Below are 22,454 nucleotides of genomic sequence, written 5' to 3' on the forward strand. Positions count from 1 at the left end.
TCAGCCCACGAAGAATAGTCAGTTTATGTCACTGCATTCCTGTTCTGTGAACACCGGAGCTGCCCACGGTAATCGGAACGGTGATTTGGCTTCCTGACCAAAATCAGAACAACTGTCCCCTAAGGAGAGTGGGTCTTCTCGATATCGTGGGACATAAAAAGAAAATGAGGGCAACATCTGTGGCTCCTCAGAACATCAGGGGCCCCATTTCGCAGCCCTGTCCCCAAGTACTGAGGGGTGCACACTGCTCAGCTGCATGAGCCATCACAGCGCTTTGCTGTGCCAGTAAGCAAGAGACAGTGCGGGAACCTTGGCCCTATGTTGTTTACTTCTTCACAACAGGCTGCTCTGTTGGCTCAAAAGCCCACAGGCGCCACACTCAAATTTTCACCATCCAACTGTTATACATGCAGCTCAAACAACAGATTTTTGGCCACTGAGAGCCCACTTGCTTTGCACACCCCACAACACCACACCAAACTAGATGAGATAAAGCCCGGGCAGTAGAAAGACCCAAAGCCGAGCTGCCCTTCAGAGCTCTATCCCAGGACCCCACCCTGCCAAGTGACCCCATCCAGATACAGAAGCCGTCCCTCTGGGAGTGGCCTACACTAGGGTCTCCAGAAGGTCCTGGGCTGTGAGGGATCTGCCGGCATGCAAACCTGTCAGGGTGTCGGGGTGGTTAGGAGCCCAGCTTCGAGAGGAGATCCGTGGTCAAGGCCCACTCTACCATGCATTAGCAGAGCAACCCCAGCCACAGCACAGTCACTCCGCAAGCCTCCGTTTCCTCGTCTACAAGAACACCTTGTTGCGTTAAGGTGAAGATTCAAGGAGACCGAGCCATGAGGACTGGCACACAGCCTGGCCAAGCAGTCGCTCGATACACGATAGTTCTCATACGGGGCTCAATACTGTCTGACCCCCGGCACACCGTTCACCCAGTGGACCTATTACAATTTCTTCCCGCTCTCCATCGCTTTCTTTCTTTCTACCTTCCTCGACATCAGGAATAATGTCAAATAGTGTTGGTGACAATTGGGTTTCTGTGCCTCAGCCCCAACTTCAGGGGGGGCTGTCCCCACATTTCACCCTGAAGGAATGTCTTGTCTTTTTAGGGTGGAGAAGCACCTTGCAGTTCTTAGCAGAGCCCACTCTCTGGCACCCACCTCGAAGGAGTTCCTGCTTCTTAGTGAGACACTCGCGCTCTTTGTCACAGATCTCCCGCCTGTTGTCAGCAGTGATCTTCTTCATAGCCAGCTCCAAGTCCTCCTTCTGCTTGGCCAGGAAGTCCCGGTCCTGTGTGGGAAAGAGAACAGACCTTTAGCGCTAGCTTCAGCATCTCGCCCTCTACTGCTATTACAGAAGAAAGGTCATCACGAGCAGCGAAGAAAACATGTGGAAATTTGAGACTTAGAGACACGTCAATCAGTTGTGGCATGTGCACTTTATGTGGACCCTGATTCAAACAAATTGTAAAACAGAAGAATTAATGAGACAATTGGAAATGTAAATAATGATTCAAATGCAAATATGTCAGTAATTATTGTAAAATATTTAAAGTTTTAGGTACATTTATAGTATTGTGGATTTATTTTTTAAAGATACATACTGAGACTTTTACAGGTGAAATGATAGGATATGTGGGGTTTGATTCAAAATAACACAGAAGGGTGAGGGAGTAAGGGGACATGAGTTCCTAATTCCTGAGATCAGGTAATGAGGGGGTTCCTGTTGCACCTCTTTCTGCCTATGTTTTTAATTTGCCATCATAAAGAGTTAAAAAATTAAAATTAAAAAATTTAGGGAACACATAGGCAGAAACAAAAATCCCCAGGAATCATATCACCCAGGAGTAGCAGCTGGTTTGGGTTTATCTATACACACATGTTTCTGCAAAAGGACTTAGAGATTTGTATACCCATGTTCGTAACAGCATCATTCATAGCTATGGGATGGAAACAACTATCCACAGACAGAAGGGCGCATTAATAAAATGTAGTATAGATAGACCATGGAACATTACTCGGCCCTGAAAAAGGAGGGAGATTCTTATGTGTGCTACAGCATGGGTGACTCTCAAGGGCCTGCTAAACTGAAGTAAAGCAGACACAAAAGAACAAATATCATATGTTCCCACATTTAGGAGGTCAGATTTGTGGAGGAAGAAAGTAGAACGGTGGTTGCCAGGGACTGGGGGAGGGGTATCATGGGGTGTTACTACTTCTTTGGTAGTTTCAGTTTCGCCAGATAAAGGGTTCTGGCGAGGGGTGGTGAGGATTGTTGGCAGGATGGGGTGGATGTACTTAATACCACTGAACTGGATGCTAAAAATGCTTTAGATGCTAAATTCTGTTATGTCTGTTTTCAACTGTAATTTTTAAAAAATGAAAAATACCTTTCCATGTCCTAATGTAATCCTCTATCAAATGAGTTTTAATAGCTGAAAATACTTCATGGCCCAGGTGTACCCTAGCTTATTCACCCAATACTTAATGGGTTGTTTCCAGGTTGTCTCTATTTTAGATGGTGCTGCTCTTCAGCCTCTGGGAGCTGTTTGTAAACCTCTGCAATGATTTATCCTCAGGATTAGTCTCTAGAAACAGAAAACCCAGGCCAACAATGTGCACATTTTTGAGGCTCTTGATACCACTACCAAAATGGCCTCCTTAAAGAGCCAATCTACTCTCCCTGTGTGGGGATGGGCGCCATCTCCCCCACCCTCCCCAGCCCGGAATTCTTTTTCTGATGATAGCATCAAGGGACAGGTCATAGGACAGAATGATGGTGTCCTGGAGAAAACACGAAGTCTGGAGACAGACTGAGTTTGGGGCCGTGCCCCATATTGCTAACTCCGGAGAGTCACCTCCCTGAGCCTTAGTTTCTTCCTCTGCAAAGGAAAACCAAACACCACCTACCCTGGTAAGCCATGAATGCTACACCAGATAGTATACAAAGCATTTTCAAGTGTACGTTTGGGGGCAGAGGAAGCAAAATATACAGGCTCCATAGTGGGAGAAAAATGAGCGCATGGTCTGACAAGGGCTACAAAGAAGGCTAGTGAGGCTGGGGCAGAGGGGACTGAGTCAAGCTGGGAGAGGCTGGCTGGACTAGACCCACGGGGCTTTTTAAGCACATAAGGAGGTTAGCCTATCTTATGAACAAAGTAGGAGCCATGGAAGGTTTTCAGGACACAAGACTTTAGGGGGAGGGTGACATGATCAGATTTGGAATCTGTGTTGACTGCACTGGCTGGTGGGAGAGAAAACTGTATGAAAGCAAGAGAGGAAGCAGGGAGACTAGCTGGGAGGCTACTGCAGCAGTTCAGGCAAAAGATGACCATGGCCAGAAGTCACAGAGATGCAGACAAAGTGGATAGACCCAGAGACAGTCTGGAGCTTTAAAAAAAAAAAAAAAAAAAAAGTCCATGCTTTCAGGAAGTGATAAAGGGTTGGAGGAAAAGGAGGTATCAGGAATAACAAGGTTTCTGTCCTGACAGCAAGATGGAAGGCAGTGCCCCCTCGGAATCCAAGAACAGGCAGGTCCGGGAGATTGTGGGTTTGATGTATGAGATTCCAAAAGATGCTAAGTGGGCTGGTGGATGTACTGGGTTATTCAAGGAGGTAGGACATACATACAACCCTAAAACAAGGCAGGAGGCATGAAACGCTTTGGAAGAGGGGGATGTAAAGGGCTGGAATGTCCAGAAATGGGAGCTTACTCCTAGCTGGAGTGAGAGCAGTCAAGGAAGGCTGCATGGAGGAGGTGCTAACAAGGATAGGCTGGATTTAAGCACTCAGAATGAGAGATGGGTATGCAAGGGGCAAGGCACGGGCATAGACAGAGGGGGAACTTCATCATTGAGGGTCTCAAACCTGGGACTCTCCAACCCCTCTGGTCCCCGACTAAGGGGCAAGGACTCACGAGAAGCTGCTTCTTCTGCGCATGCTCCTCCATCTTCTGCTTCATGCTCTCCTTCCGCTGTTGCCTGGGGAGCTTCTCTACCTCGTTCTTTACCTGCACCAGAAACAGCAGAGAGTAGCAGGGTCAGGCTCCCTACTCACATTTCCTAGAAAATAAATCTTCAACCCCTGAACTCCTGGGTCAGGAAGAAAAAGGTGAGGTTCAGCTTTCTAGACACTGGCCCCCAACCGCACCCTCCACCAAGCCCCTCTGACAGGGGTCCCGACGGGCCTACTCCTGTCTGCTGCTGGCTCTGGCTTTGGACTCCCCCAGTGCTAGAGGTGCGGCTTTTGCTACTTGCCGTCCAACCCCCTTCTGATGGCAGCACCTCCCTTTCCCTCAGAGGGGCAGCCTTGCTTCACCTTCATCCAGTACTGTCCCCTCAGAAGCCTTTTTAGACATTTTCTTCCTCATTACCTGCCCCCATGAAATGATAATCCCACAGATAAACTGTCAATCTGTTAAGCCATTATAATAACTGAAGCTATTTTTAACCCCTCAGGGGTGCCATCTCCCTGGAAAAGACAACACACACTTCAGATACTGTCTCCTCAGTGCCTGAGGTTCAGGTGGGGCTGACAGCGCCCGCCCCCCCCCCCTCCATCTGGCTGTAGGCGGGACACAGGACGCAGGCTGTCAGTCACCAGACTCCACACCCTGGCCTTGGGGACTGGTTCAGAGGTGAACACAAGACTCTGGCTGGGCCAGTGAGAGCTTTAGGATGTGTGCTAGAACCATCAAAGAAAGCGGCTGTCTATCCTCTGGGGTTGCTAAACTGGGAGGATGGAGGCCACAGTGGGTCACCCCAGAGAGGCCTGCCTGAGACAAAACTCAGTGCCAGGAAGCAATACCAAAACCTGAAAAGGAAGGATTCCTGGTGACACTTCTGCCCTCCTGGTCAGAAGCCAGTAAGTGTTTTCAAGTCAGCTGGAAATGGGCTTCTGTTTTTTATAACAGAAGAGGGAGAAGAGATTCATGATAGTTCTAAGGCACCCAGAGTTTTTCACAGAGTTCTGAGGAACCCACACCTTAACAAGTCCCTGACACACCAAAACTCACTGACAAAGGGCTCTCAGGAGCCGCTGGTAGAAAAATACTGTCCAGGATCAAAAGTACATTCCAGGGGAGGTCTTCTGGCCTGGTGAGTGTAAGCCAAAGCAGCCTCTCTCTCCTGCCGACTACAATGAAAAACCCTGGGTAAAATACAAAAAACAACTACCCAAGGGCTCTAAAAGTAAACAAAAACAGGTAGCCATTGGAGGAGTCAAAACTTAGAGAAGAGGTTAGAACAGGGGTGAGTCTCCTAATTTTTCAGTTTCCTGGTTTTTTTCCTTTTGCGCTCCTTTTGCACCAGTCCCAAACCTGCACAGTGGTGTGGTGGGAACAGTGACACACACTCCATAAGAAACCTCATGTTCTGGCGGAGGACCAGGAAAAGAGGCTTGTGCAGGTCAGACAGCGTGTGGGAAGAACCGCAGAGAGAAGGCAGCAGAAGGAGGGAAACCCTAATTCTGTGCATGAGCACGCACACCTCTCAAGCTCACCTGAGCTGAGCGGTACAAGACAGGCCCAAAGCAGTATAGCAGGGGCTTTGAAAACCACGCAACGATGGGAGCCGCCATCCTCAGAAGCCAAGACAGACCCTGTCTGTGCTCTGAGCCTACCAGGATCTGACTGCCTGCTAAAACAGAGTCGTCAACATTCTCCACACTCTAATGGGACCCAGAGTATATAGACTATAACACTCAAAATGTCAGTAATCAGTAAATGTCAGTAAATCCAAAATGACTCTACAGACAAAGAATCAGGAAATCGGACCGATTTTCAAAGAAAAAACCGTCACATGCCAATTCCAAGATGACCCGGACATCAGAATTACCCAACAGACACTTCGAGGCGGCAACTGTAACGGCACTCCGTCAGGTGAGGGTAAACATACCTGAGGTTAATGGAAAGAGGGAATGTTGCCACAGAGAAATACAAACCCTAAAAAAGAGACAAGGGACACCTGGGTGGCTCAGTCAGTTAAGCATGTGATGCTTGGTTTCAGCTCAGGTCATGATCTCGGGGTCATGGGATCGAGCCCCACGTCGGGCTCTGTGCTCAGTGCAGAGTCTGCTTCTTCATCTCCCTCTGCCCTTCCACCCCCGCACACAGGCACGTGCTCTCCCTCTCTCTGTCTCACATAAATAAAATCTTCAAAAAAGAGGCACACAAAAAACTCAGGACCAAACAATACAGCATCTGACACGAAACACAGAAAGCACTGGCCAGAGCTGGGGTGGAGTGGAGGTGACAGAGGGGCCAGTAAATTTGAAGAGTGAGTAATAAAAATTATACAACATGAACAACCAAAAGAAAGGATGACAAAGACTAAAGCTTTAGAGACTTACAGGAAAATACCAAAGGCGTAACATTCGTGTTTTGGGGAGTGCCAGAAGGAAAGGAGAAAAAGACAGGTATAGAAAACGTACATCTCTAATGGCCAAAACCTCCTGGCTTCTGTGGCAGTGAACGACATCTTGACAGTAGGGTTCCTGTCTCTTTTGCTCAGTACACCCAGCACCTAGCACAGTGCCCTGCATGTGGACAGTCCATACAAGAGGTGCTGAGTAGCTCTCATTTTGATAGGAGGTCACTGGGACCCAGGGAAGTTGCTGTCCAAGGCTCAACACAGTTCGTGATCCAGAGCCAAGACTCAGAACCAGGCCTGACTCCCAAGCCTCTGCTCCCCGCACTGGAGCTGGAGGTGTGCTTCATACAGCATCGAACCCCAGCCCACTGGCCTGGCTCTCAGCAGGAGGGCTGGGAGCAGGGTAAGGCCAATGAGGTGTCCCCACCGGGCATAAAAGGGAATACCATAACCTTCAGTAATCAAGATAAATTACATTTTAAAATCTCAAAATTCATGTCCCAAATCATGACTATCGAAATTTTTTTTTGAAGACTTCATTTATTTGACAGAGAGCACAAGAAGAGGGAGCAGTAGGCAGATGGACAAGGAGAAGCAGGCTCCCCGCAGAGTGAAGGGCCTGACACGGGACTCAATCCAGGACTCTGGGACCATGACCTGAGCCAAAGGCAGACGCCTAACAGACCGAGCCCCCCAGGAGCCCTATGAATATCAAAATTGTAAATACAGACAGGATCCCGTCCTATATTTGCAGGACTCAAACTCATTACCTTACACTAATCTTGGTCCTATTGGAGGCTGACTTCAAGTAGCTGACATTCTGTTCACCATGAATATTTTGCAGTTAGTTTTTATTTTAAAACACCACACTAGAATATTATTTGATGAGCAAGGTTTTTGGTGCTCCCTTAAGTTTTGTGCCCACACGTCTCACCCCAGCCATGGCCCTGCAGCGGCCCGAGCCCCCCTGGATGCAACATATGTCATGCCCACACACTGCGGTCTGGGAGCCGGACTCTGAGGCCGTCAGCCCCACAGACCACCCTTAGAGGCTGTCTGGATACTGGAAACGGCCCACCAAGTACACCCCCGCCTGCCGGCGACAGGCTCCACAGAGGGAGGTGCGGGCTGTTCTTTGGGACCCAGATGCCCTTCTCCAGGGCAGGCTTGTCTCCAGACCATCTGCCTCTTTGCCACCCTCCCCTTCCTCTTCCAGCTGGGAGAGGGAAGAAAAGAAGACCCACGTGGATCCCAACTAGGGGGACTGCTGTTTGGGGAGAAAGAAGGCAGGGCACAGAAGACACACTGTTTGCCCCCAGCACCCGCTCCCCCTTCTGCTGAAAGCATCTCAGATCTCCCTGGGCTGCCATGCCTTCCTTCTCCCCTGTTCTCTTTCAGCTGGGGTTGCTAGGCTGGGAGGATGTCCAGAAAGCTGCCTGGGAGTCAAGTCAACACAAGACAGCAAATGACGGAGAAGTGGCTCTTCACGGGGCAGCTGGGCCCGTGAATCCAGACACATAGACACGAGCTCCCGGAAGCGGGGCTCAGCTGGGGTTCTGATCACTTGCAACCTAGACACCCCCAGCCTCTGCCCAACACATACTCACCTCCTTCTTCATCAGTTTGAGCTGCTCCTGGAACTTGGTGTAGTCCCGGTCCTGCTCCAGTCGGATCCGCTTAGCCTCCTCCCGGCGGCGCACGGCGTGGTCCTGCTCCATCTTCTCCACTTGCTGCTTCTGCTGACGCTCCAGGTTCTCCAGCTCCGTGTCGAAGAACTTCTTCTTGGCCTAGAAGAAGCAGAAGGAGAAATTTAGCAAAGTCGGTTTATATTTGGGAGGAAGATGGGAATCGAGATGGGGCGAGCGCAGAGCTGATCTTCAGGCCCGGGCTTGGATCCTAGCTCGACCACCTCTGCCATGTGACCTGGGACAAGCCACCTAGCCTCTGCGAGTCTCCGTTTCCTCATGCAAAAGAGAGAACGGACGGTCTACCTTGCAAGGTTCTTGCATGGTGCTTGACAAAGGTCTGTCCCCTTCTGGAGACCCTCCCAAATGACTCAGAGAAGCACTGAGACTTCCATGAGATTCTGTGTTCACAAGTCAAGGCCTCGTGAGATCAAGAAACCACAGGAACTGGGCTCCCTACTGCCTGTAAGAAAACACGGGGCAAGTAGCTCTCTGGGACCCATCCTTTCTCGCACTCACATTGATCTCTTGTTCGAAACGTTTGTGCATCTGCTCCAGCTGCAGCTCGTGCTTGCTGCTCAGCTGGGTCTGGTTCCGATGCTCTTCTTTCTGGAGCAGCCGAAGCTCACGGAGCTCCTGGCGCCTGAGGGGTGAAGAATGTGCAGGTCAGCGACCACAGAACTCATGGCTGGAGACGCGGAAGGCTGGAGCGTGGGACAGGGCAGAGGCATGACTAGAACTCGGGCTGAATTTGACATTTATGGACAGGCAAGACACTAATGATTAATGTATGAGACTACTTACAAATCTGTAAGAGAAAAAGGAGGAGCCTACTTTTATTTATTTATTTTTAAAGATTTTATTTATTTATTTGACAGAGAGAGAGATCACAAGTAGGCAGAGGCAGGCAGAGAGAGAGGGGGAGGCAGGCTCCTCGCTGAGCAAAGAGCCTAATGCAGGGCTTGATCCCAGGACCCTGAGATCATGACCTGAGCCAAAGGCAGAGGCTTAACCCAGGCGCCCCAAGGAGGAGCCTTCTTTTAAAAAGGAACACAAAACATGAATAGACATGAAAGAAAAAACAAAAAGGAATTTTTTTTTAAGATTTTATTTATTTATTTGACAGATAGAGATCACAGGTAGGCAGAGAGGCAGGCAGATAGAGAGAAGAGGAAGCAGGCTCCCCGCTGAGCAGAGAGCCCGATGTGGGGCTCGATCCCAGGACCCTGGGACCATGACCTGAGCCGAAGGCAGAGGCTTTAACCCACTGAGCCACCCAGGCACCCCCAAAAAGGAATTTTTAAATTACCTAATATGGATATGAGGAGCAAACTGAAAATTCCATTTTTATTTAAAAAGGCTAGAGGATAGGGCAATTGATACTTTCATAACTTGCTGTATGGACTGGTACATTCTGGAGGAGAACTGGTAATAAGTTCATGCCTTTTTCTAAGATTTTAAGATTTAAAATTTTTAAGATTTTAAGATCTTTTTAAGATTTTTAAGATTTTGACAGAGAGAGAGAAAGCATACAAGCAGGGGGAGCAGCAGTGGGAGGGGGAGAAGCAGGCTGCCCACTGAGCAGGGAGCACGAAGCAGGACTTGATCCCAAGACCCTGGGACCATGACCTGAGCTGAAGGCAGATGCTTAACTGAGCCACCCAGGCGCCCCAAGTTCATGCCTTTTGACACAGTATTTCCATTTCTGGTATTGATTCTAAAGAAATATTCATAGATGCACAACTGAATAAGGATATCCATAACAGAAGTATTTGTAATAGTCCAAAACTGAAAATGACTAAATGTCCATCATAAAGATTTAGTTAGATAAATTAAAATATATTCACCTGATGTTAATTTTGTGTACACAACCATGAAAAAAAAACAAGTTTTAGAAAATATTTAATTACATGGAAAAACATGTTTTAAAAACAGGACAACTTAAAAAAACTAACAATTCTATATGAACAGATCTGGAATGATCTTTAAGTGAAAAAAGCAAGGTGGTGACAAGTGGGTCTATTACGTTACTCTACCATATGGGTGAAAAACAAAAAGAAAAGACAACTTATGTGTCTGTGTGTGTTCACCTTCTTATTTAAACACTGTTCTTCAAGAAGGATTACATTATAAAATATTATCACAGAGAGGGGAACTAGATGCCTGGCAGGAAAGGGAGGGAGGGAGATTTTTCACTATTTACCCTCTTTTTTGTTTGTTTGTTTTTGCTTTTGTTTCTTTCAATTTTGAACCATGACATTGTATTACCTATTCAAAATACCAATGCAATAAAAACTTGACCTAAACCTCAGAGTATATCTTAATTTCCTAACACATATATTGTCAATGTGTATATGTGTTTATGTGTTTACTCACACAAAGAAATAACTGCAGGATAAACTCCAAAGTGTTACCTGTGTTTCTTTCTAGGCAAATCCATTAAAGATTAACATGAATCAGAAAAGAAAATGAAGCAGAAAGAACGTGGGCCTCCTGACGATGAATCAGGGCTCCTTGGCAGCCTCTCAGGGTCTGGGTCCATGAGGCCTGTGTCCTGTTCTCTGCCGAGTTCATCTGCCCTCCCCCCGCCCCAACTACTGTCCGAGAGAGCCCACCACACTCTCAAGGGCCAGAGGGACCTTGTTTGGATCTTAGCTCTGCTGACTTCAGGCTGGGTGCCCTCAGGCAGTCACTCAATCTCTCGGCTCCTCTTCCTGCCTCTGTAAATGGCACAGATCGGGTCTACCTCTCAGATTCTTTGAGGGTTAAATACAGGGATGCCTGTTGTGCCCCCTGACAGGCAAAGACATGGTAACTGGGTGCTAAAACTAAGCTAAGTTTTTACCAACTAAGTGGAAACTGCTGGAGCGATCATGAGAAAGAAGAGGCAAAGGCTGCCCGTTCTCTGGGAAACCAGAGACACTCTCCACAGCCACATAAAGAAGCTTCCATCTGAGTCTCTGCTCATTGCGCAGTGAGAGAGTTGAGTGTTAACGAAGACACAGAAATCCCGACTCCGAAGAAACTAAGACTCGTAGAACCCCTGGCCAAAAAAACGAAGGAGTACAAGAGAAAGTGGGCGGCCAGGTTCAAACACTACCTCCCTACCCCACCTGGGTTCTCACAAGGGAAGGCAGGCCAAGATGGGCTGATGTGCTATAAGGAAGATATCACTGGCACCAGCAATTTTAGGGAAAAAGAAAAAGAACTCTGACCTAGAAGTCTCAATCTGGGAGAGTGAGTATCTGGTCACACGGTTCAAAAGCCTGTGTATGACCCAGTTCTCTGGACATCCTAGCATCCCTGAAGGCCAGGGGTGGGATGGCGGTGGGGTGGGGGGTGACAGCCAGCCTGGGAACAAAGAGAGCCTGCCACATCCCTGCGTAGCCCAGCAGCCTCGCTGGGTGTACAGGACGGTCGGCCCTCTGGACGGGGATCGAGGCCCTTGAACTCTGTGATATCTCGCCTTTAAACCTGAGCAACACACAGCTCCTCTCCTTAGCAAAAGGGTGGGGGTCTCGGGCCAAGGTCAGCAGGCATCGATTCGAGATGGGGTATAGTGGGTCTACAATTTTAACTCAGGAACCTGAACTGCCCAGAGAGGAGATGATGGGATGGAAACGTGGCCCTTGAGGTCTGAGCCTTAGGAGCACAGGTTGCCTCCAGGTGACCAAGAAAATGGAAGGGGGTGTCATCCTCCAAGAGCAACCATCCTCCCTCCCACCCTCTATTGTGAGCCTTCCCAGACCCCATGATCAGAATGCCTGTGTGTGTGTGTGTGTGTGTGTGTGTGTGTGTGTGTGTATACACATGTGTACATGCAGAAATGCAGAAACACCACTGATGAAAAGTCAGCCTCTCCTCTCTGCGGTCCCTAGAGGGGAAAGTGCTCCAGAGCATCTAAAACTGCTTCCGAGTGGCTTTGGGACGCTTGTTCTGTTTAAAAAGATAAATGTGTTCCATGTTCTAGAAATGTTCTCCAAACTAATGATAAATTTACCCTGCAAAAGCCAAGCCCAAGGCGAGTTGTGTGGCTGCAAGGCCTCCCTGACTGCTAAGCCCCCTAACCCTGGCAGCCCCAGGAAGCTTCTGGTCCAGTGGAAGCCTGGTGGAATCGTCAACACACATAGATCTACTTAGAGTCGCAGCTCTACCTTCTCACCTGGATGATCCAAGGCAAATAACTTACCTACCAAGAAACATTGTTTCCTCATTTACAAAATGGCGGAGGGGCACCTGGGTGGCTTAGTTGGTTAAGCGTCTGCCTTTGGCTCAGGTCATGATCTCAGGGAGGATCAAGCTCCCACTGGGCTCCCTCCTCAGCAGGGAGTCTGCTTCCCCCTCTCCCTCTGCCCTCCCTACCGCCACTCATTCTTCTTTCTCTAGCAAGTAAATAAAAACAAACATCTAAAAAAAAAAAAAAAACCAACAAAATGGGGGAAAAATAGGGTCTCCCTGAGGAGGGCTTTACCCCCTCCAAAATGCAAAGGTGGCTCCCAGAAAACAGCTTTGCTTCACACTCTCCTCCCCTCACCAATCTCACTGGTTTTGCCTCCAGGATGTATGCTGAACTGATCCTTTCTTCCCTCTTCACGGCCCCGCTGGGCTGGACAGGGTCTCGCTGTCACCCTGTGTCACTGTTGCCCTCTACAAGCCCACACTCCTGCAACTGCTAGAGCCATCTTTCAAAAGGGACACAAGAGCCAGTCACTCTCCAGCTTTTTTACTCTGGCTGTACCTGGGACAAAATCGCACTCCACCCTGGCCCGCAGCCCACGTGACTTCTGCCATAGAGCTCCACACTCCAGCCCTATCCTCTCGGCTTCTTAAGCCGCAGTCAGTCCTCAGGCCTTAGCTTTGCAGCTCGCTCCGTGCTCCCACCGCCGCTCCACTCAGGGTCTCCCACACCCAGAACAGCCTCCCCCAACTCAGGGGCTATTATATCACCCATTACTTCCTTCACAGCACATACCACAACAGAAATGACTTTGTGTGTCATGTGTTGGCCCATTACATATAAGTTCTACAACGGCAACAGTAGATGAGTGGATAGATGGGGGGGGGGGGGGGTGAGCAGGTGGATGGATGGGTGGGTAGGTAGGTGAGTAGATGGATGGATAGATGGGTGGGTAGATGAGTGGAGGGATAGGTGGCTGGTGAGTGGATGGATGGGTGGGTGAATGAATGGGTAGATGGGTAAGTGGGAGGGTGGGTGGGTGAGTAGATGGAAGGATGGATAGATGGGTGGGTAGGTGGGTGGGTGGTGAGTGGATGGATGGAGGGGTGGATGGGAGGGTGGGTGCGTGGTGGGTGAGTAGATGGATGATGGGTAGATGAGTGGGTGGATAGACAGGTAGATGGATGGGTAAGTGGATGAGTGGATGGATATGTGGGTAGATGGAAGGAGGAGTAGATGGATGCGTGGGTGGACAGATGGTGAGTAGATGAGTGGGGGGAAAGAATGGTAAATGATGGGCAGGTGGATGAGTAAATAGATAGGTGGATGGATAGATGAATGGATGGGGGGACTGGGAGGTGCAGGAGCAAAACCAGTTACCTTTTGTGTCCTTGATCCCTCACTTCACGCTGCAGAGAGTTCTCTAACCAAAGGAGCCTACAACCCTCCCTTCTCACCACACCCCCACCCTGTTACCGCCATCAGCGGCCCATCCCAGGCTTGCCTGAGAAACCGCATCTCCTCATCCTTCTTCTCATCCTCGCTGATGATCTTGGAGGTGGTGATGCTCACCTCAACACCATCCACCACAAACTTGCGTGTCCTCTTGAGGGTTTTATTGTGCAGCCTTGACTCCTGGCAGGGCAAAATCATTAGACAAAGCTCAGGATTTCAGCTAAAAATCTGTGGGTGACACAGGGGTGTGGCCCACGGCCTTCTTGGTCCCATAGCCTCAACATCCAGGTAGGACATAGCTCTCCATCATCCCCTTCTTGCCCCAAGCTTCCAAACTTGGGGTCCTAAGTGTCTGAACTCACCCCTTCGACTCCCCCTGATCTATGCCTTCAAACACTGCCCCCCAGCCCGACACCTGGCTGCCAGCACTCTCACACCGAGGACGTGGCAACAGAAAGAACCAGGTTCTAATCCTCCCTCCACCGCGCACTGGCCCTGCAATCCTGAGCAAGGCCCTCGTCCTGCCCAAGCCTCAGTTTCCTAAACTTGTCAGAGCAAGAGAATAGCAGTACTTACCTCCCAGGGTGGTTACAGAGATACAGTGAGAGAACACGTGGGGGACACAACACAGAGCCCAGCTCACGGCAACCGTTCAGTACTTGGTATTTATATCCGACAGTTACAACTGCAGACCACACTCTCTTCCCACAGTGCCAAATCCAAAGAGCCCGGGAAACTGAAGTTCATAACTGATTTGGAAGCCAAACCCGAGCTGACCTGAACTCCACAGGAGGCCACACCCATCTGGAGCAGCCCCCATGGAATTATTCACCATCTTCACCTTCTCCTGTGACTAATCATGCATTTCAGATGCAAGTATTCATAGAGAGCTGCCAGGACTTGGTGGAGGGGGTGGTGTCAAATACCCTCTGAAAACTGAGGCCTGTGGGCCTGCCCTAGAGTCAGCAGAGCATCTCCCCACTCTGACCTCAACAGGCTTCCAAAGCCCTTCCTGGAGTAGCCCAGCCCTGGGTTCCCAACTCTGCCCCAAGGGCCATCCAGCCAGAAAAGAGAGGGAGGCCAGGGTGGCGTACTGCACTCCTTCCCCCCAAGCAGGCTCTGAAGCCCCGCTCCTGCTCTGCAGGACCAGCGCCAGCCCTCGTTCCCTGAGGGCTTAGCTCCCCTGACCCCGGGGCTTCCAGGAGCCCCAGACACCACCGGCACTGAGTAGCCATGCCCAACTCTCATCCTCCTACGGTACCCAGCTCGGTGTCCCAGGGCTCAACTCAAGCCTACCGGTGAGAGATGGGGAGTGGCAGGGAAGAAGGGAGCCCAGGGCAGGAGCCTAGGGCTGCAGCCCTCACACCAGGACTACCGCTGGTCATGGCACCTCCTGCCCTCCCCTCACCCCGCCAAGGTGACAGGCTCCTCATCCCGCCGCAGGGTGCTGACGCAGCCCGTGGACCCTTTTCAGAACCGCCGTGTTCCCTGACTCGGTGCCAGTTGGCCAGCAAAGGAATGTTCTCAACACCCTTGAGAACAGGCAGAGAAGACCCTGCTCTGGTCTTTTTTTTTTTATAATTACTTTTTTTTTTGGCTTAGTATTTTTTTAAGCAGAGGAGGGACAGGTTACCTGTCTTAAGGCAGGTGATGGACCCCAATGCCACATGTACATAAGCTGTCTGCGCTCATCCTGGTGACATGTTCAAACTGGGCTTTACTTCTCCTCCTGAAGTTAATTGTTGGGCTGGCTGCCTGCTCGTCCCTCTTTCACTTCCCTTCATTTAACAAATATTTTTGAGTCTCTACTGCGTGGTTTCCACCAAGTAAACAATGGGAGGAAAAAACAAAATGCTCCAGTATCGTCCCTAAAATCACCTGACTGACCAGTGTGGCCTGGTCAAGTGGCCAAGGGTGAGTTCAAGGACCTCCTGAGATTTATCAGTGTGGGTGGGGGAGGGGTCGGCCCTTCCGGAGGGAAAGCAGAATGGCATGTGGGGTTTGGAGCCCATAGTCTGTGGGTCTGGGCAGCTCTCCGCCCCCCAACAAAGCCTCCGTCTGCTTGTCTGTACACGGAGATGATGAAGGGGCCTCTGTCTTCTTTTAAGCACTTCACAGTGCTGGCCTCCACGCTGAGCCCTCAAGCTCAGGGGCTACTGTCGTTCACAATGTTACCCACCTCCAGAAAGGCCAACGGAGCCCCAAGAGTGCCTCCAGCCCACTCCCTATACATGACTCGGTCAGTCAGCCGCGGGACCGCATGGCAGACCCCCAATAAGAGAACTTCCCTCCTTGACTTCTCCCACCCGAGCTTCACCAAACCTGATTTAAACGGACACACAATTTGAAATTTAAACCTGAGCCAACTGCCTGGCGTGAACTCAGATACTCTGGAGATTACACTAGGAGTTGAGCTCAAAGCTCTTCACAGAAGCGCAATCCCTCATTATCCACTTAAAACGGAAGGCAGCCGCTAACTGCTTCTAAACCCAAAACCGGGCGGAAGCATGTCCTACACACTCCGGCCCCAAACCTGCGGGAGAAGAGGTGGCATTACCTTGAGGGACAGAGAGCCTGTTTCTCTGTTCAGGGACAGGTCGGCTGAGAGGGAGGTGCTGTAGTCCATGCTCTCAGAGGTGGAGAGGCTCCCACAGTCTGAGTCCCTCTTGGACGGGCCCGGGGTGGCCTGGGTGCGGAGCTCCAGGCTGCCATTGGCTAACTTCTCGGCACCCAAGGTCTCCAGGGCACTGCTGTTGGGACGGCTCTGGCTTGCTTTTTGGGACTTGTTGGCTGTTGGACTGAGGTTCACTCCCTGGTCAGCGACTTGCTTCTCCTCAGATACCTGAATTCTGGCATCCATTGACACTGGCCGGGATTTCCGTAAGGGTGCTGGCACCGCCAAGCCATTCTCATTTCCAGAAGCTGCATCCGGGGGGTTGGTGGTTTGGAGGGATTTGTCCCCAGGGGGTTGGCTGGGCCCATTCACATTGTCCTGAGGCTGGCCGGGTGGCAGTGGGGTGAAGGATGATTCTTTGAGAAGCTTGTCAGTATTGAGACTCAGCTGACTCACCTCAGAAGAGTCTCGAGTATGGTTCCCCAGAGGCTAGGAAGAAAAACAAGAGTTAAAACCATGCTATTTTATGTCTAAGAGTCAGAGATGCAGCAGGGCTGGAAAGTCAGACACTCACAAGGTGAAGTAAGGCCAGGACCAAGGAAGTATCGTTGTTATCCCTCTCCAGTGAGCCACAGTCCTCACTACTCCCTACTACCAATAATAGAATTACTACTTGTTGCAAATTAACTGAATACCTGTTCTTCCTTCTAGAAGCGGAGGCAAATGTGGGCAGCTGGACAGACCATCCCTTGTCTAAAGTTGGCAGTGGCCGCTCTGCTCCAGCTAACTGTGACAATGTGAGACAGACCTTCCAATTTTTTGAGACAAGCTAGAATCTGGATTTTTACCTGACACCACCTGATTTTTAGACAGCAACTAATTCAAGTTTTGGGGTTGTTTGCTTTTTTTTTTTTTTTTAGTTGCATAAAAACAAAACCAAAACCATCCAGGAGCTAGATTCAATCCCTCATCCATGAAGGTTCTAAAGTTTCGTTTTGCTTCTTAGAGCTTCTGGGGGAGGGGGGTGGTAAGTACTAAAAACATTGCCATCGTGAAATAGAACACCCACTTCTGTGGATAAAACATAAACACCCAGTGAATGAATAAAGTGAGCACCCATACAGCCACCTTCCACGTCAGGAGTGCAACACTGCCCCCCTCAGAGACACCCTGCCTATGTCTGTCTCTCCCCTTGACATAATAGTTGTCCTGACGTTGATGTCTAAGTTTTACAGGTTAGTTTGCTTGTTTTCAAATAAGATATTGATGGAATCACACCGAAGCATTCCCTTGGGTCCTAATGGCCACTGGTTTTAACCTTGGATAGGGAAGCTTCCAGAAGGAACTCTAAGCCACCTCCTTATTCAACACCCCTAGAAGGATGGTTCAAAATTCAGATCTGATCCTATCATCACCACACCAAAGCCCAGCCCTTGCCTGAAACCCTCATAAGCCCCCACTGCCCTCACAACAAGATCAGGCTCCTGCCTGTGGAGAACCAGGCCAGTGTGACCGCTTTCCGTCTCCCTCCCCAACCTTGCTGTCTGCTGCATTCTCCTGGAGCCAGGCTCTGGACACACCACCTCCCTCTCCCACCATGGTTTTTCTACACCTGGCCCTGCCACCTATCAGCTCAACGAGACACGTCATTCCTCAGACCTCACTTTGCCCATCCCTAAAATGGAGGCCTGGTTCTCTCCTCAGAATTGCAGAGTGCCCAGCACCCAGTGAGGACTCCATAAAAGGCTACGGCTGCTGTGCTTATTCTGTTCCTCCTCCTCGGTGCTTCCCTTCCTCATCCTGGTAAGGATTCAGGCCAGCCTCTGGCTTCTCCCAGGATTCCATTAAACTCGAGACGGCCTTATACGGTCCATTCCCTGACAGACGAGGCCAGCCCCTGCCTCACACGCTTCACGGCACCATCTGGACAGCAAGTTTCCCTCCTGGAAGAGGCCCTTCCCAAGTGGCTTAGACGAGAGATCTGAAAGCAGCAGCTCAGGACAGAAGCCAGCCTACAGAAATGTTTTGCTTGGCTTGAATGTTTTTTTAAAAATTTAAATTAGCTTTAATTTAAATTTAAATTCAGCCAAGTGCTGAAGCTGCTGATAGGTTACAAATGTGCCAAGACCTGGGGCCCCTGGGCACTTGGGGCAGGGAGACAGGGTCTGGGGTGTGCCCGGAGCCCTTGGCCTGTTGCCTCTGGTCACGCACAGCCTTTATCTGCATTTATCCCACAGGGTGCTGAGCTCACATCTGAGCCACAACAGGAAAAAGGCAGGGAAGCAATGAGTCAGCGACGAACAGTTAAAAATTGGAAGATCCCATGTGAAAATCTAGATTGCTGTTTTTTCTTGAAAACTTACAGAATCCGGCCAACACACCCCCACTGCCTCACTCTGGCCCATGTGCTGACCTACATAACCCGTGGCGTGGGGGGCTAAAATCCCTAAGCTGGGGAGAAACAGAAATCCTTCCTGCGCCCACCCAGGGCCCCTCCTACACCACCCAAGGCTTGCCAGGATCCCATCCCTCCTCAACACCCACTTTCCCAGGGCTTACAGAGGTGGCATCCGTGGAGTCCTCCTCCTCCCCCTCCTCCCGGCCGTCCTCGATCTCCTCCATCACTTCGGCCTTGGCCTCGGCCACCAGCTCCCGCAAAGCCTTGTTGCTGGCGACGCTGCTGACGAAGGGATGCTGAAGGGCAAGACACACCTGGATTAGAACCACTTTGGGCTGGAGGGTGCAGGAGGGGCAGGCGAAGGCTCAGGGTAAGCCACCTCCCAAGCAGAGAAGGCTAGTGGCATCCCTGAGTGCAAAGTGAACGTGTACTTGGTCAGGGAGACTGGAGGTGGCTCAGGAAGTCCTGGGTGTGGTGGAAGAGGCTGAACCCTGGCTCTGACCCCACCCGCTGTGCAACACTGAGCATGTCGCTCTCCTTCTCTGAGCGGCAGGCTCATCTCCAAAGCGGAGACAATAGTGCCAAACCTACAGGGAGGTCATAAGGGTTAACCAGGATAATGTATAAGAAGTGTTTAGCTCGGGACGCCTGGGTGGCTCAGTTGGTTGGACGACTGCCTTCGGCTCAGGTCATGATCCTGGAGTCCCGGGATCGAGTCCCGCATCGGGCTCCCAGCTCCACGGGGAGTCTGCTTCCCTCTCTGACCTTCTCCTTGCTCATGCTCTCTCTCACTGTCTCTCTCTCAAATAAATAAATAAAATCTTAAAAAAAAAAAAAAAAAGTGTTTAGCTCAAAGCAGGAGCTCAAGCGATGTTTGGGGGGTTGTCTGTGCATTTGTTTTCTTTTTTAAAAGGTTTTAATATATGGTTTTAAAATATCTATGACAGGGGTGACTGGATGGCTCGGTCAGTTGAATGTCTGACTCTGATTTCGGCTCAGGCCATGGTCCTGGGGTCCTGAGATCGAGCCCCACGTCGGGCTCTGCACTCAGTGCAGAGTCTGCTTGTCCCTCTCCCTCTGCTTGCTCCCGTTCTCTCTCAAATAAGTAAAATCTTAAAATAATATATCAACTACATATACTTTATTGAAATGTTACTTATACCGAGTCAAGTTCACAAATTACTAAGCTCAATGACTTTTTCCACTCATGGTATAACCATGCCCACCTGCAGACAATGAAGTTTTCCGTCTCCTTGTCATCAAGCCCACTCCCCACAGGTGCTCAGCTCCGGGAACTAGTTTTGCCGGTTCCCTCATTCCATGTGAACAGAATCACACAGTATGCAGCCCTCCGTGGCTGACATGGTGGTTGAGACCATGAAAGTCGCCTCCCTCATTGCATATATTGGTAAACTGGTCCTTTTTCACTCCCGTGCAGTATTCTCCACATGGAGAGGTCATGACCTGTTTATCCATTCTGCTCCTGACAGACATTTGTGTCATTTCCTGTTTTGAGCGACTATGAATAAGGCTATGAATGTGTGCATGTACGAAGGTTTTTAGGAACACGTGTGTTTGCAAATTCTTAAGGGAGCATCGTGTAAGTTCTACCCTAGGCATTTGCAGAAATGTCACATCTCTACAATAAGGACGGCTCTTTCACATGGCTTGCAAAACACCAAAGCACTGAAGGCCTCAGCAGATGTTAAATCGGCACAAGCACCTTCCCTAGCAGAAGTCTGCTCTCGGACATCCCTGGGTGTGGATGAGGATATGAGATGACTGATCACCCAGAGAAAGGGATGTCGTGTGTGTATTAGGGGAGCAGAGGGGCGTCATTAAGTTGGAGTTTGCTTATTTGAAATTTAGAGGAAGGCTCTGATGACATCTACTGCTTTCACAGTCAGAAAATTAATCTGTGGAGGAGCAGCGTCGACGAGATTGCTGGGAAGTACGTACATAATGAAGACGACATATTCGGCACCTGGTAAACACCTTCACCACTGACAGGTCCATCACGAACCATTTTTATGTGCCTGTTCATTTAGAAGAGTTCCTCTGTGGAAGGTCATGAGACAACACCCCCTTCCACTCGGGCACCTATCTCTGACCTGAACCCTCACTCCTCTCAAAGAGCCCTAAACCAGCCTGGCCTTCTCTAGTTAGTCCGGACTAGTGCAGATTTTAAGAATTTCATTTCTTGGGGCAGCTGGGTGGCTCAGTCAGTTAAGGTCTGCCTTTGGCTCAGGTCATGATCACAGGGTCCTGGGATGGAGCCCCATGTTGGGCTCCCTGCTCAGTGGGGAGTCTGCTTCTCCCTCTGCCTACCGCTCCCCCTGCTGTGTTCTCTCGTTCTCTCTGTGTCAAATAAATAAATAAAATCTTTAAAAAAAATTTTTTTTAATTTCTTTTTGCTCTGTCCCATGGCCCATTCATTCACGATCTGGGCCCTGGCCACATGTTGAGGCCAGTGATGTGCCAAGCGCTGAGAGTAGGGTGAACAACAGTCTGGGCACGGTCCCTGCCCCTGGGGGCTTGCCGCTGAGTGGAAGAGAATAGGTATGCAACCAAATGACCCACAAGATCATGACAGATGGGGACGCCCGGGTGGCTCAGTCAGTTAAGCATCTGCCTTCGGCTCAGGCCATGATCCTTGGTCCCCTGCTTGGGCTCCCTACGCAGCAGTCTGCTTCTCCCTTTCTCTTTGCCATTCCCCCCAGCTTGTATGCACTCTCTCGCTCTCTAAGAAATACATACATAAAATATTAAAAAAAAAAAAAAAAAAGATCATGTCAGATCAGGTAACAGGATAACATGAGGCTGAAACCACATGGGCCTGGCCTGGGCTGTGGAGGCTGCTTAGTCTATGGTCACGGGAGTCTCCCTGAGGAGGCGACATTTGAGCTGGCCGGGAAAAGATCTGGGCACAGAGAGTTCCAGGCAGGGGAGCAGCGAGTGCAAGGGCCCTGAGACCAGACTGAGTGTGGCAGGCTGGAGGCACAGCTAGAAGGCCAGGGTGGCAGGGCTTGTGGGAGACAGAAGAGGGGCCAGAGGAGGAAGCGCAGAGTGGTGCATGCAGGGTCCTAGAGCCATAGTGAGAAGCTGAGACTTTCTTCTCAGAAGTTGCTGGAGGGTGCAGCTGAGTGGTGGTATTACCTGTTACCCTTTAAAGGTGTCCATCTGGGTGCTGTTTGGTTCCAAAAGGTCTTGAGTGGGAAAGCTAACTCATCACGGGATGAGGCAGGAGGGTGTCGTGGTGAGAGTACTGGCTTTAGAGGAAATCTGTCTGGGATGAAATGCCACTTCCACCACCACCTTGGGCGAGTCACTCAACCTCTCTAAGCCTCAGTTAACTCACCTGTATACTGGGAATAATAGTACAGCTGTTGTAAGCACTACAGTTAGTGCTCCAAGTATGGCAGTCATCATCACCACCTCCAACACCACCACCACCATCACGGCCACAGTCACCACCGCCATCACCACTGTCACCACCAGCAGCACAGTTAGACAAGCCTTCAAGGCACAGGTTGCCCCCTGAGCCATCCCTCCTCCCTCCTGCAACCCCACAGAGCACAGCTTTTTGGAACTAAGGGTGAGAATCAGATCCCGAAGGTTCCCGAGCCTCGCACTGCCCGACTTCACACATGAATCTGAGCAAGGAGCCATGGGACACATCACGGCAGTTGCTGAAGCAGATGCGGCAGAACTAAAGAAGGCAGGCACAAGCTTCTGGAAATACCAAGTTTTCA

General features: G+C 50.2%; 1 protein-coding gene and 1 long non-coding RNA gene across 5 annotated transcripts in view; one reads left to right on the forward strand and one right to left on the reverse strand.

The window, feature by feature from the left end:
• LOC116864313 overlaps positions 1-1,223 on the forward strand; it is a 66,972-nt gene extending 65,749 nt beyond the window's left edge. For all 3 annotated transcript variants that reach the window (XR_004381991.1, XR_004381989.1, XR_004381990.1), the window contains exon 4: positions 1,116-1,223. This is a non-coding gene — a long non-coding RNA (uncharacterized LOC116864313). The remainder of the gene's footprint in view (positions 1-1,115) is intronic.
• The window catches only part of STK10 (serine/threonine kinase 10), a 116,621-nt gene that overhangs the window by 17,247 nt on the left and 76,920 nt on the right, over positions 1-22,454 (reverse strand). For both annotated transcript variants that reach the window (XM_032851803.1, XM_032851804.1), the window contains 7 exons: positions 18,864-18,998; positions 16,248-16,793; positions 13,740-13,870; positions 8,578-8,701; positions 7,981-8,160; positions 3,922-4,014; positions 1,167-1,296 (listed from right to left, as the gene is read on the reverse strand). In XM_032851803.1, the coding sequence (XP_032707694.1) occupies positions 1,167-1,296; positions 3,922-4,014; positions 7,981-8,160; positions 8,578-8,701; positions 13,740-13,870; positions 16,248-16,793; positions 18,864-18,998 (1,339 nt within the window). The remainder of the gene's footprint in view (positions 1-1,166; positions 1,297-3,921; positions 4,015-7,980; positions 8,161-8,577; positions 8,702-13,739; positions 13,871-16,247; positions 16,794-18,863; positions 18,999-22,454) is intronic.

This window comes from Lontra canadensis, unplaced genomic scaffold, assembly GCF_010015895.1.
Source record: "Lontra canadensis isolate GAN:19392208 unplaced genomic scaffold, GSC_riverotter_1.0 scaffold5, whole genome shotgun sequence".
Lineage (NCBI taxonomy): Eukaryota > Metazoa > Chordata > Mammalia > Carnivora > Mustelidae > Lontra > Lontra canadensis.